Source organism: Labrus mixtus, chromosome 18 (genome assembly GCF_963584025.1).
Source record: "Labrus mixtus chromosome 18, fLabMix1.1, whole genome shotgun sequence".
NCBI classification, from domain to species: domain Eukaryota; kingdom Metazoa; phylum Chordata; class Actinopteri; order Labriformes; family Labridae; genus Labrus; species Labrus mixtus.
In genome coordinates this window covers 17,983,923-17,999,207 of record NC_083629.1, presented here as the reverse complement: position 1 = coordinate 17,999,207, position 15,285 = coordinate 17,983,923, and the positions used below count along the sequence as shown (strand labels likewise).

Here is a 15,285-nt window from a genome sequence, read left to right as displayed (position 1 = left end):
TAATGGTTGAGGAACATTTTGTAAATAATCATATTCAACACGTGTGCTTCCTGCAGCTTGGGCCTCCATTACATGATTTAAATGAGACTGTTCTCCCCCCCCCCCCCCCCCCCCCCCCAAAAAAAACCAACGTATTTTATCATCTTCTATTCAAGTCTTATTGCATTTCACTCAAACTGTTCCAACTATCTGAATTTATAACTCTGGTTGTATTTAGTGAACCGTTTGGAGATGCACAAAAGATCGGCTTATATTGTGGATACAATACTTATTCTTATTATTCAGAAACTTGTTTTTTATCTGGTATTAATTGTGTTCCTTTTCTCTGGTTTGCAGGTTGGTTCGTGTATTTACCTTCTGAGGATTATACTCAGCAAACAGCTGCATGCTGAAGCTGGCCGTGTACCTGTTTATATCACAGCTTAGTTTCATGTGAAAGTGTTTGTTTTTCTCATAATTGATCTCACAGGCAGAGCAGCTCCTCATTGTCTGGAGGATGGAAGAAACATGGAGGAGTAAATACATGTTTGTGCTTCTGCCTTGTTCTACTTTAAAGTTGCTGTTGGTCCCAAAAGAGGAAGATTTTTTTAGAAGATGTATACAACAGGAGAACGTGCATGAAATCATCAGGTAAATATGTGTAAGATCATCAGGTAAATATGCAACATGTGCGAAAATAAAGTGTAAAAAGAGAGTAGCATGCATTTATTTCTCTTAAATGAATATCCACACCTTTCTCCAAATAAAGAATCATGTTGAGGCATTTTACATAACACAGTTTGATCTTAACGCCAAATGTCTTCATATAAATCAGACAGCAATTCCTTTTTTTCTTTCTGCCAAAAAGTTCCAAACAACTTTGTTTACATGCAAATCACGGAGCCTCTCCCACCGCAGCTATCTCCATCAGGTGTGAGCAAAACAACACAGACGACTTTGATTTTTAATTTCCACATCATCAACAAGTGAAGACATGAGCATCTTTTTTATTCTCTCACAATTAGAGGGATGCAGAGCAGCTTTGGAAATCAAAACAAATGACCTGTCAGCAAGGCTGGGGCTTATTACATCAAATCAAAGAGCTGCGGCTTGTTCAAGATTTTCATTCAAACTGATTTGAAAAAAAAAAAAAAAAAAAGATTTAAGGACATAGTGTCTTTAATTCAACACTTCGACACTATTACACCTCTGGAGATGATGATACCGCTTCAAATGAAAAAGTGATCAAAAACAAACAAAGGATCCGTTTTTTAATCAATCGTCAGCTGTAGCTATCTTCCCTAAATATATGCAAATATCAAACGATAAAAAACGACTTCTCATCACCTACATCCTGTTTTCAAACTAAAATAATTTAACCCCTACACGAATGGAATCGAAATATACATTTTGAACCATTGCAAAGAAGGGCTTCATATATAAGGGCTTTGTTGGCGTATAAGTGCAAAAAAAAGTAAACACAAGGTGCATCATGTATGTGAAAATATAAAAACACAAATATATAAAAAAGCAACAACAACACAAGCCTTACAAAGTCAGCATCAAATACATGAAGAAAGACGATAAAATACGAGCAAAACAATCGAATTAAATAAAGAATATATACACAGTGTGAGTGGTATCTAAGTGAAAGAGCTGCACAGGTTTAGAAGGAACGTTTCAAATAAATATTGAGGGAAACGTAGAACAAAGAAATGTAAATGTCGTTTAATTAAAGATCGTACAAAGTCAAATAAAGTTTAATTTCAAATACAGTAAAAATGTAAGCAAATTATCATTTTGATATAGATTTAGTTGAATATAGGCACATTTCATTTATAAGCAACATACAATTAATATATGCTCAAATATAATTTTGCAGGTTTAGTCACATGTATTGTCTAACATAGCTGTTCATGTCGCTTAAAAAAATACGCAAATTAATTTACATATAAAATATAGTTTTATTTGTGTAATAAGGGTAATGTCATTCATCGTCAAATGTAGTTATATGTGTATTCAAATAAAGTCATACTTGCTTTTATATTTATTTATATATGAGTCACTATCACAACTTCAAACCGCCCTGATAATATTCTTAGATTTATTGTTATGACTCGGATTTCCATTCAGCACCTGTCACCTTCATTTATTCTCTGTAAGTGATGATGTTGAGCAGGACTCCTCCATTAGTCCTCCACCATCTAAAGGTGTCACCACACACTCCGATAGGACTGCGACTTCTGAGCTCCAGCTCATTAATATTCTTCCTTTTTTTTCTTCGAAAGAGTTTGGGCTAACTTAACAGATCAGATCTACACTTTCCGGTTGACGAGAGAGACAGACAAAACATGACAGAAATGCAAAAGGCTTCGTTTAAGTTCAGGAGATCAAGAAATGTACACAGGTGAGAAGTATTCACATCTCAGACCCGCGGAATTCCCTCCACAAATGCGCAAAAAGTAGACATAACTAGTCAAACTAATCAGTTCATAGCTGCATCAGTTAAAACGATAAAACTTGAACCTGAAAAAAAGACTACTACGACTCTCAACAAAAATGTTTCTTAGTTAAAACTATGACATGTAACACTTTGGATGCAGGGGAAGATTATACAAGAAATTCTAAAAACAAAAAAAGCGGGGAATTGAGCTGTAGTCAATTTGATGTAGAAAAAAACGATAGTCACATATTTATTATCATTATTATTATTATTACTATAATAATTATTATTATTATTAATGTGCAGCAGTTATCATTACACGGCGCACAGCAGCGCAGATGCAGATTTGTTTGAATCATAATCACATCCATGTGCGTTAAATTTCTTGCATCGTGACATCATCAGCTACATGACTGTACGTGTGTATCAGTGCTGGGGCGCAACTGTAACTCTTCTTCTACAACAAAGAACGATAACAAGCTCTGACAGTAATCCGTCAAATGAGTCCTCTTTGTGGTCCGAAACAAAAAAAAAAACGAAGGAGTGCTGAACAGGTTTCATATGATCTGCGATACACGGATGAGGAAGAGCCAAGCAGAAAAGCAGCAGAGAATTGGTGATGGAGAGGAGGAAAAGCTCCCAGTTCCAGTTTAACTATTCCCAGTGAGCTCCTGCGGGAAATCAAAGTCCCCTCTAATGGTTTGTTCTGGGGATGGTGGAGTGATTTCATGTTTCACAGAGAGATGGAGGCCTGTCATCTCATACTCACTGTCCCCGAACTGACTGACATCTGCAATTGCAAACACACATACCCGGAGATAATGTGTGTAGCCTATATGTGTGTGTGTGTGTGCTGCATTTAGAAACGAGGCCCAGATACTTGTTCCTTGAAGGCACCACCATTCAAAGCAGCTGTTTAATCCAAATCAGATAAAATAACACGGCGTTTATGTGCTGCTTTTTTTAGGGTGAAATGCATCATAGAATATCACACACGGATGCCTCTAACCTCTGCTGGCCAAAAGTCAGTGACACCATTAAAGTCTTTTTGCAGGTTAGCACTTATCCCAGGTTAAAATGGCCTGGTAACTTTAGTGCGGCCTTAATGAGGACGAACGCGGGTTAACGACGTATGTAGCCGTGTTTCAGAGGCCAGGCCCGGGTTTGAGCGGAGAGGGACACAAAGCAACAATATTTACGACACTTTTACGCATTCATCACTTTGACATCTGTTCGTCTGGCACCTGGCACACGTTAGTATTACATATTTCATTCCGTCCCAATTTGGAGCGCTCTTTGTCCTGGACCAAGGACACTTAAAAGTGGAGTTGTACCTTTTTAGAGCGCCTTTTTTTACGCGGCGTTTCCTTTGTGCAGAGAAGTGCAAATGGGCTGTTGATGCAGACCACACCGCTGAGGAGCCGTTGAGTCATACCTGGACTGGACTCATGTTGGATTTCCTCATCCATTCAGATCCCCGCACAAAGCGCGCGCACACATTCCTGCAATTAGTCAGATTTAGGCGCACGAGCGTCAGATAGCTACACAATGTTATTAGATTACCGCGTGCACACAGTTCAATATCACCATAAACAAACAACACTGAACACGCGCTCTGATATTTGTGTTATTTGATTAGCCGACGAGGAGCCTGCACGGAAAATAAACCAGTTCTAGCTGAGATTTATAGAAGTTACAATAACGTTTCATTCGTTTTTCTTTCATCCATTGCAGCTCGCGTGTTTTGCAGTATTTCTCGAGCAGGCCTTCTAAATCCGACCAGCATGCTTCGCGGTGACTCTCCCGGCATGCATATGGCTCGAGGTGAGGTTGAAGCATTTCATCACCAACTTTAAAGACAAGTCTCACGTTGGCGGAATCTGAAGCAGCAGATTTTGGCAGCTGGCTCAGGTTCAATGAGGTGAGTGCTTATAAAGAAGGGGGGGGGGGGGGGGGGGGGGGGGCGTTCAGTACTTGTTGAACGATATATTAACCTGATATTTGTTATAAAACCTATCCATTGTTCTCTTTATGTTGTAGCTAATACAACAGAAAAAGTTTAGATTGTCTTCAGTCTCTGTGTCCCTGTTGCTCGTTCTGTCCTCACAGGGTCACTGAGCTGCTCTGGAAGAACACAAAGCTGTTTGTTACAAGATACAGTGGCGCCATCTGGTGGACATTTAGTACGAATACTTTGCAGAACTTTCAGTATTTTCGTAGAGGTATTCACTGGTGGGATATAACAAAGTCCTTGCACTCAGTTACAAATATGACCTACTTTTCCTCAAATATTGACATTTCATAATAATACAATTTAACAACTTTTTATTTCACTTCATTCCTCCAGTATTCTCACTTCCAAACATCTGAGTAGGAACTCACAAAATTCGTAGGCAAGTTATAAATTAATACAATACATATTGGAAATTGAGTGACATTTAATATGCAGCTATTCTGACTGTTTTGATTATTTCTAAGTGAACACATGTAATGGGGTTTTTTTTTTTGCTTTAAAAAAGTTTTAGTACGTTTTAGTTCTTAGAAGATGTTTGGACATCTTGAATGAAGCAGAATAAAGAAGTTTCTTTCAGCTCTTAGTATTTTTTGATGGACATTTCTTGTGGTTTCCTGTTAATCTGCAGAAACAGTTCATCTATTAATGAAAAAAATGTATAGCATTACTATCAACTGGAGTATTAGCACCTCCTGCTTTCACATAAATACACGAGTAATCATCTTCTTTTTTTTTAGTTTTTAGATTTAATTGAACAAGTTTGTGTGTTTATTTCATTTTATTTGTTCCAATAGTTATAATGAGACATGCTACACACACACACACACACATATAGGCCTGAATGCACAAACAGGACTCAGAGTGAGGGGGCTGCACAGGGACCGGCGCCTCATGCAGTTGGGGAGCCTATGGAACTATGGAAGCAACCAGTCCAATTCCTTATTGGGACTGGGACTTGAACTGGTGACCCTCCGGTTCCCAACCCAAGTCCCTACAGAAGGAGTTAAAGCAGTCCCAACAAACCACCAGCCTATAGAAGAGTACCAAGGATTTCTGTAAGTAAGTGAAAAATGTATTTTTGATACTGTAGTCAAACTTTCCTGATTACTGACACTTTTCCTTCAAACTCCTGTGAAGAACTTTACATTGGTGTAGATCTAGGCGACCCTGTGGACAATGCACTCCTTCCAAAAGATTTGTAGGAGGGTCCCCACGAAGAGTCCGTCAGTTTGAATGTGTTTCCTGCAGAGGGCAACCAAGTACCACACAAGGCCTACAAGTCAGAGGTAACAGGGACAGTTCAGGGTCCTCAGCTGTGTTCTGTGTTTAGAAGTTATATATGTTTTGTTTTCTGTTGTTGAGTCAAAAAAAACTTTATTACATTTCTTGCCTCACTGATCAAAATGAGTCACCTCTGTCCCCTTTTCCTACAGAAACAAGACTGAAAGAGGAAGAAGAACCACTAATTTGATAAACGACAATTCATCAAATCTCCACGCAACGTTATGGCATAAATTCTTGTGGAGGTGAGAGAAATAAATGTTAAAGAAAAAACGTCCTACTTTCCTCAAGATAATAAACTCTACCAATAAGGATGATTCAGCACAATTTAAAACAAATGTGAATTTAGTTTAAGATCATTACATGATTAATGAGAGTAAAATATGTTTTTGCAGTCTTTTCACCAACGTTGTTGAATAAAAAAAGTAGAAGGAAGTCATCAGCAGCTGCAGATCTTCTACATCCGGTTCTTATGTAAGTAAAGAAATGATTCCTTACCTCAAAGCGTTTTAATGATAAAAACATGATGTCGTGTTTTATACAGATAGACCGTTTGCTGAAGTTGTGTCTGATCAAGTCTGGAACTCAAAATTTTCCATTATTAATATTTTGTATCTAAACAATGCTGATCGTTTTAAGCTTATATACTGCTGTCTTTACATGTGTTTCCTTTATACATGTGACTGGATTCTAAATATATGATAATCAAGCACCAGTCCTGAATTGATGTCTCACAGCTTTGTTTCCCTTTTCATAGATGTGTTTGTAAAGGCACCAACTTGACGCCTACATTACCCACAATGCAAATTGTGTCCACAGGGCTGGCACATGGCAGGTGTGCAAACAACTCAAAAGTAAGCAGTGTTTCATTAATCTTGATATCAAGTCGCTTTCTGAATGTGAAATTGAATTGAAGTTTTAAAGTTAGATTCAGTTTGTCATTTTGTACGACTGTGTACGTTCAGTCCACTGCATTTCACAGGCAAATATTTCACATTCAAGACCCTACAGCTGTTTGATAAATTAAGTAGTAACTATCACTTTGAAAGCTCAAATTTATAATAACATACATTTTAATGTTAGTGTAAATATTAAAATTCAAACTACACAGCAGATAGGTCTACAGTACAAAGTGATGTAAGTTTTGTTCCCCTGTTTAAAGACAGTCAGAAGCTTTCTCCTAACAAAATAAAATATAGACTCATACAAAAGTAATGTCACTCCATCGTCACTTATGAACCTCCAAACGTGTGTGGTGGTGACTGTTTCTTCAGAGACCCCGTCCTCTGCCTGGATTTTGATGTGTTGTTTTGTTTGACTCGGGGCGTTTCTGGGTAGGGAATTGGTTTCACCCAGCCAATGACAGCGCACAGGTAAGTTTAGGAGTTGATACAATTCAGCGATTGGACGGACGTAGTGGAAATTGAATTAAAATATTATCGTAGTGAGGTGAAACGCTCAGCGGATAAAGCTTGTTTCAAAACTAGGGTGAATGTTGTGTTGGCCTTTAACCCGCAGATGCAGCATTGACCTGCTTTCTGTTGGACAGGCAGGTGCCAAACACCGGCGGTTAAATGTCTTTACAAGCTGCAACGAACAATGCTACTGACTCCACCTTTTGATAATTAAACACATTAATGAATCGATCGATACTTTTTAGTGAAGTTCAGGTAAAGGATCTGAGATCTTTCTGTGATTCATCATGGTACATTCACAGAACTCAGTTGGAACATTTGTTGTTCAAGTCTATTCATGTTTCTTAATGTTCTCTCTTCAGTTAAAACATTTTAAATGTGTTATATTTAATATTTAAAAATACATGGAGTTCAGGGACAGGTGCATGGATACTCATAAGCCCATGGCTGTTTGCTGTTTTGTTGAATTTATCCATGGTGATGCATCATTTTGCCAATGTTGGCTGTTGTGGCGGCAACTTAAGAACCTATTGGTGGACACCAGCAGTGAAGGAGTTGTTTTGGGGCTTGGTTAGCTCAGGAGTACATGGAAGCAGCAGACAGGAACAGGCTGGCTAGGAAGGCCATGGCTTCAGTGGGTGGGGAAGCAAAATTTGGATGGAGGAGTTTAGGTGGCTATGAAGAAGTACTTTCAGCTGGCCTCAAAGAAATCATGGAAAACCGTCAGAGAAGTCAAGAGGGGAATGAGGGCTTGGCTCCGGCTGTTTTCAGCAGCGGTAGAGACCTGATGATCCAAACAGTGAGAAATTGCAGACTGTTCCCCTTTTCAAAAAGGGGGGCTGGAGGATGTGCTCCAACTATTGGGGTATCCCATCACTCAGCCTCGAGGGAGTGCTGGAAAAGAGGCTCCAGTCGATTGTCAGAATTCGGATACAAAAAGACAATGAAGAATACGCCCTGGCAGTTGAACAGTGTACCAACTCTGAAGCCTTGCGGGGCTTCAGGGGGGAGCATGGTAGCTTTCTTTTTCTGTCTATATGTGTTTTGTGGACTCGGAGAAAGCCTTCGATTGTATACAGAAATACAGAATCAGAAAAATCAACATCATAGCTGAGCTTCTGGCTTTTTTAAAAACTATGGACGTGTTTGCCTAGAATCTCCAAAGTCCTATTTAAGAGAATATATGTGTTAGCTTTTAGTACCGTGAGCTATGTTGTTTTAAGTGCTTTTGCTCTTAATCAGTACTTGTGCTCAAGTAAAGTTCAACTAAACATCCTTTTCATTGATATCGAGTTCCAAATGGGAGAAATCCAATTTGTAAATACCCTATTGTGTCTGAAAGAACCAAACAAACAAACCTGACTTCACACACAGCTGCCTCGAGATCGAGCAAGAGCACATTTTACTGCGGAGAGAGAGAGAGAGACTGAGAGACGGAGAGAGAGAAAGAGAGACTGAGAGACGGAGAGAGAGACTGAGAGAGAGAGACAGAGAGAGACTGAGAGAGAGAGACAGAGAGAGAGACTGAGAGAGAAAGTAACGGAGAGAGAGAGAGACTGAGAGAGACTGAGAGACGGAGAGAGAGACTGAGAGAGAGAGAGAGAGACAGAGAAAGAGAGACTGAGAGAGAGAGACTGAGAGAGAGAGAGAGAGAGAGAGATGTAGCTGCCAAGTCTTTATTCTCGGCAGCCCCTCTTCCACATGCTAATGGTACGTACAGGACAGGAGAAGGGAGAGGACACCAGCAGCAGGTGCAGCTGCTGGAGCATCACACTGCTCTGAGGAGAAACAGAGGGGGTATTGTGGGTAATAGATACTCAGTCATTCTGAGATCAGAAAACGACAAGATTACGATGTGATCCCAAACACACAGAGCTTAGGACTAGACTACAAAAGTAACAAGTGACAAAGTGCAGCCATTGTGCATGAGGTCAAGTGATGAAGATATTCACAGTTCACATCTTCACAGCTGGACTGTTGTAATTATAGATTTTCATTTACATTCTGATGTCAGTTCTATTGGTTGAAAATGACAAACAACATTTTCTTGCACTTTATTGGACTTTTGGTAGTTTCCATATCTGAAGTGTCTGTTTTCTGCACTATCCAACAAAGGCAAGTGTGTAGGCCAAAAAAAAAAAAAACACATTTGAAAAGATATCTAATATAATGTGTATTCGTCTGAAATGTGCTACACTGCAACATTTGTATGTAGTTTGATGATTTCATGTGTGGATTCATGGGAGTTCTTATTTTTATCGTCAATGTAAAGCAGTCCCAGGGAGTCACCCCTCCCTCTGGATTGTCGGATTTTCCAAGGTCCAACGTCTTGATTAGACCCAAGAAGGTACATTTATAGTCCAGACTACTTCACAGTTCAAGGCACGTCCAGACAAAATACATGAAAAACAAACATCATCGATTAAATAAAGTCATGAGACAGTGCTCTTAAAAACACTCACTCAAAAAGAGTAAAATATCCTTCCATAGTTAAAGTGCATTATGTTGTCCTAGCTTTGTAAAGTATTTCTTCAGCTGCAGCTACTGAAGTGTTTCTGAAGTGTTTTGTTCTCCCGTTAGAAGAAACAAAGCAACAGCCAGAGCAAAGAAGCTCGTCATGGAGAATAGAGCTCATCTTACACTGCAGGTGTGAAGAATGAAGATCAGACGGGTTAGGTTGTTCATGGCTCACATAAGCTTGCTGGCCCACTATACAATTTGGTTAAGAGCATTTTTGGGTTTAAAAGATAGGTAACCAAACCATGGGAAGAACAAGGGGAGAAGACTGCACAGATTAAATATAAAATACATGTATCAGGGTTTTATTGATGTGAAAACAATACACTATTGTGAGACCAAACAGATGTTCATGTGTCATCTTAAAAAGTGCTTCATAGTGTTTCTCAAAGGTCAGTTTGTCAATAATTGTGCCAATCATCTAAAGTCCTATAATACCACTTATACTATTCCAAAGACCAATTCTCTCACTTCTGTTGCTTTTTTTTATTTTTTTTATCTGTATTAATTTGTCAGACTTTATGATCTTGACATTAACAGAATGAATGCACACTTGGATATGTTTGGTTATTTAGCTGACTTCTTCAATAAACAAACCTTTCTGTGTGGGATTCCTAAAACAAGAGGATTTACAGCCTGAAAATAATCTTTGTTGAATGATATTTTTTGTCTTTTTTTAAAGATGCTAAATAACATTTTGTAAATCATTTAATGGTGTGAACATGCTCTCAATAATAATCCACAGACTCAGATTGAAAGTGAGCTCAGAGAGGGTTTACCAATGCTCAAACTTCCATCTGAAATAAACATATTGCAGTAAATTGTGATTTAATAATAATGTTTTTTTTTAAATATAATTTAACCTTGGAGTGGACCATCATTGTGTTAGATTGCAGGTTTTCGTTCAATCAGGTTTCAGAATAGTCGCTGAGGTTCCTCAGTAGCTCAGGGATAAGATCCATTGAGCTGCTGGTTTCAGATCCATGTGAGAAAAAGGAAGGGATTGGGAATGAAGAGCTGGACAGCAGAGTAAATATTTGGCCGTGGAGAGCTCTTGGGGGCTCCAGAGGATCCTCTCCGGCTGAAGCCTGTAGGGTGTTAAATAGATTAAGTGTCCTCTGGCTCATTGTGGACAGAGAAATTCCCGCTCTTTGGACATGACTTCTCTTTGCCTTTGCGTGTTTTTGCTCTCCAGTGGAGTGGCCTCTGCAAACTATCCACTCCAGCAAACCCGCACTACTGTAATCCTCTGCTGTTTGTGCACCGCTGAGAGGCTCGTGGGCACACAGACACGATGTTCAAAGAGGAAGTCTGTGCTGTAAAACTTTGGTGACTGCAAATGTATTCGTTAGTGTTTGATATCCAAGAACAAAATCTAGTGCGTAACGTGCGTAAAACGGTTTTTACATTGGTTGAAAGTGGGACTTAAAGGCTGATTTCTTTTGGAGTATGTTTGTGCTACTACAACAGGTCAGTGATTTGTTGAACTCTGTGAATCTAAATGGACTTTAATTCATCCTGAATCACAGATGTAATATTGCCTAGGACTATAGAGTTGGCGGCAGTAGACGGAGCAGTAGATAGTGTCCCAGATCCCATTCAGCTCCATTGAAAACCATGACAACACGGAACAAGCTCGGATTTATCCTGCAAACTTAAAGCACATTGTGCCTGGGCGTCAATCAGGCATTATTGCGGGACTGAACAAATGCAAAATCTTGACTGGAACAAATGCTTCCAACGGGTCTCGGACGCGGGGCTACATTTTCCCCTTTTGTTCCCCTCCTCTGGTTGGCATGTATTTGTGTTCGCTGTCGTCCGACCACCCAGGACGCAAGGGAGGAAAGTTCTGCAGCAGCACTCTGCGCCCGGCCTCATGCACCCCGCTGAAGTGGATGAGGGCTGGTATCAATATCAAATAACCCCCACAGAAGGCTGGATTCACGCTTTGCATTTAATGTGTTTTATATGAGAGGAGACACAAACAGACATCAACCTGTAGGCGTTAGATTTAATACCACTGAATATCCAGACATGTGAAAATAAATGGATAAAAATACATACATAGTATATTCCAAGCCCCTTTATCTTCTGTGCGTAAAGCATGGTGAACGATCAATAATTCATCTTAATTGCCAATCAATAATATCCTGTCAGTAGTCATTAGTCACTGCTACGATTTGTCAGAGGCTGAACAGAGCTGAGTGTGTTGAGGAACAAGTGTTTATTACGCAAACAAGTATTTACAAGTACAACAATCACATAAGAACAATTCAAGCCCCTTTTGAACATTCATGCGCATCTTGCTATTAAAAAAAATACACTGTGCAAGAATTTCAGAATTACATTTGTAATTCCTCAATGGATTTGTGTCAGTACAACTTTGTCTGTCAATAATCTCACGTGTATCCATCTGACATTTTAGTAGGCCTACTTGTATTATCGGTGCTCACAGGAGGAGTTAAAGTTTTCTGCATACGCATTAAAAAAAATGCTGATAAATACTATAACGTTTGTAAGAATTCATTTTAAACTCTTAAATTTGACGTTTAACATTTTCAAACTTGTCTTGAAGTCAAATATCCTCAAATCACCCGGAAAACTCCAAAAATAAAGATTTGATCTTTCTCTTCCTGACATATAGTCATTTTAAAAATCTGTTATGGAATCTTTTAGTATCCAGACAGGTGAAAAAAAATAAAAATGATTTCCTTCATGACAGATTCGTGCAGTAAAATATCATAAATCCCCCAGAGAAGTCAAAGAAGGACTTTCCTGTTGCACATTCCTTAAAGACGTCAAAGGAGGAAATGCTGATGCTGATTGTGAGTCCTCAGCATCCATAAACGTCAAAACTTCTCACGCCTGCAATTAATGTGCCTCTAATGGACGTATTAGTTAAACAAACTCACTGTGGCATCACGCTAATTGCTCACTTTGTATGCAAATGTGTGACACGTTGTTTGGGCTCGAGGAGGAGGAGGAGGAGGGGGGGTGGAGGGGGTGATGATGATGGGACGGGCTCTGTTGTCAGTTGCCACCCAAGACGTGATTCAGCTCCAACAATCACCATTATCTGTTCCCGGTCTGACGATACGGGACGAATCTGTAATGATGACGAGTGTTTCCTTCGCTCTTTGTTGACGCTCTGAGGGTCTCTCTCTCTCTCTCCTCACCTACCATCATTGGGTGACAGCACTCCATCCTTTCAGGTGCTCAGCGGAGGAGGAGGCTTTATAAGCGCAGCAGCGTTGTGTTTGGAGTGCTGTTTGTGTAAACACTGAGGGCACACATCACTGTTTGGACTGCGCGTAAAGTGGATGTTTTTCCTCCTCTTTGGATAGATTTACTTTGAGAGTTTGCTTGTTTTGTTTCTGTTTCACGCCAAACAAACCCGGATTTTACGCACGCGGATCGCGATGGCTGCACCGTCCAAGTTCAGCTTTTCCGTCCGGAGCATCCTGGACCTGCCGGAGCTGGAGATGGAGGCAGCGCCGCGGTCCTCCCCGGTCTACACCTCCTCCTCCTCGTGCTCCGCCAGCTCTCCCTACACCTCCTGGATGGACTGCTGCGACCGGAGCCCTTGCATGTGTGAGTATACATGATGATTTGTTAAATGCAACGTGATGAAGCTATCTCCAATCACTCTGCTATAAAGACTTTCGTTATATAGATTTCGTAGCTTTATTACAAAATGATGTAAACTTTTTTAAACCTTTATCTTACCAGGAATATTTCCTTTGAAACACGTTTTTTCCCTAGAAGGGGGTCCTGACTGAGACAGCAGCATAAAAAAGTTTGAACATAGACAAATGAGAATTACGCAGATACGAATTATCCAATTAATTAACAAATACAAATAGATTAAGCTTTGTATTTAACTTTTGGAAGCTTTATTTAGAAGTGATGGCTGTAAACACAGACAGATACAGAGAGAGACGTCGATATTAGATAGATATAAACATATAGATGGACAGAAATAACATAACATCCTTTCTTTGAAAGAAGGGAAGAGAGACAAAATAACTCGCACCTATCAGATTATTTCTATATGAATTTCTCCTAACCTCCATCTTTTATTTCTGCAGCCTCAGATGAAGGCAGTCTCGAGGCCTCTCCGGATTCCACCAAGCCCGAAGATTCGTCCCCGGACTCGGACCGGGACAAGAGTAAGAAGAGCAAGAAGCGTCGGGTCCTGTTCTCCAAGGCGCAGACTCTGGAGCTGGAACGGCGCTTTCGGCAGCAGCGTTACCTGTCCGGCCCGGAAAGGGAGCAGCTGGCCCGGCTCCTCGGCCTGACCCCGACCCAGATCAAGATCTGGTTCCAGAACCACCGCTACAAGATGAAGAGAGGCCGGGCCGAGGACCTGGAAATCCCGCAGCCTCCTCCGCTGCTGCGCCGCGTCGTGGTTCCGATCCTGGTTCGAGATGGGAAACCTTTCCCCACCTGCTTACTGGACACTGAGAAACCCGGCTGTTTAGCTCCTTCACACGCGGTTCATTTCCCCTTAGCCTACCCGCATCTGCAGCACCCGAACCCCGTCCATCTGCCTCCCCGGTACCAGCAGCACTTTCCCTCCGCCTCAGCCCCCAGACTCGCCTGGAGAGACCTTTGGAGCGACTCGGTCCACTTTAATTCCTACAAGTGAAGGCCTCGAGTCCATGCACAAACTCACTTAGATTGACATCAAATGTTTTCTGGATGTTTCAGCAACATAAACATTTAGATTTTCATAGAACGAAGGATATTTTGCACATTTTATTTTTTGAAATATTTTTGCTGTGTTTGTGACTGATTTTGCAGATGCTGATTATATGGTTGGGCTAACTTGTGTAGCCTGTCGATGTTGAATTATCTATTGAGATAATGTATTTTTAAACATAATATTTGTATTAAAAAATATTTTGTGAAAGAGTTACAGTAGAATTTAGGCTGAGATAGAAGAGGTAGCAGCAAAGCCTGAATGTCTGAAGGATGAATATTGTTATTTGTTGTCTTTACGGAGACTTTCTTTGAAGGTTTTAACTGTTTAAAAATGTTTCTTTTTTGTGAACATAATTATTAATAAAAGGTTTCTCATATTTTGGATGATACATTTGATTGTGTAATTTGCTTATTTTGTCAACTTAAGCTCCAGAAGAGGAATTATCTGCATCCATTCCTGCAAAACAAACAAAAAGATCCTCAAACACATGTTGAAGAGGTGTCTCTGCAGGTTTTTCTTACGTCTTAAAAAAAAAAGAAAGTATAAACGTTATTTTAATGCACATAGGCTTTAATTATTCTTAGTCGTTTCAAAGACACAATTTGTCCTCTGAAATATATCTAATTAGAAGAATCTGAAATATGTAGCAGGTCGAGACAGAGGCCTCGAGGCTTTTCTGATGTTAAAAAACTAATTATGCACCGAAAAGCTGAGCAAACATCTCCTCTGAAAGGCCTGGATTTGGTTAAGCATGAGAATAGCCAGTAAACATTACAGCCTCTCTCACTATGGCACCCTGTGGTTGTCTGGGCTGCTTTCGCTTTTATTCAATTGACTTTTGTCATTCTGAAGAAACAGGAACAGAACTACACTCCAGCTTTGTTTGAAATCATGGTTTGTGTACTGTAGATTTTAATCATTTGTAAGGTTG

At 40.0% G+C, this 15,285-nt stretch overlaps 2 protein-coding genes across 2 annotated transcripts in view; one reads left to right on the top strand and one right to left on the bottom strand.

Moving 5' to 3' along the window:
* Positions 1–15,285, bottom strand: part of crip2 (cysteine-rich protein 2) — a 517,344-nt gene that overhangs the window by 446,994 nt on the left and 55,065 nt on the right. The gene's annotated exons all lie outside the window — the stretch shown is intronic.
* nkx2.9 (NK2 transcription factor related, locus 9 (Drosophila)) lies at positions 12,647–14,734 on the top strand. The gene is made up of 2 exons (XM_061063478.1): positions 12,647–13,240; positions 13,738–14,734. The coding sequence occupies exons 1-2, from the start codon at positions 13,069–13,071 to the stop codon at positions 14,295–14,297; spliced, it is 732 nt and encodes a 243-aa protein (XP_060919461.1). The 5' UTR covers positions 12,647–13,068; the 3' UTR covers positions 14,298–14,734.

What these genes read in the sequence shown, in the direction of transcription:
- nkx2.9 (XM_061063478.1), top strand. Translation starts at nt 13,069, where the DNA reads ATGGCTGCACCGTCCAAGTTCAGCTTTTCCGTCCGGAGCATCCTGGAC. An exon ending in CGACCGGAGCCCTTGCATGT is followed by an intron (nt 13,241 to 13,737) that starts GTGAGTATACAT and finishes TTATTTCTGCAG; the next exon opens with CCTCAGATGAAGGCAGTCTC.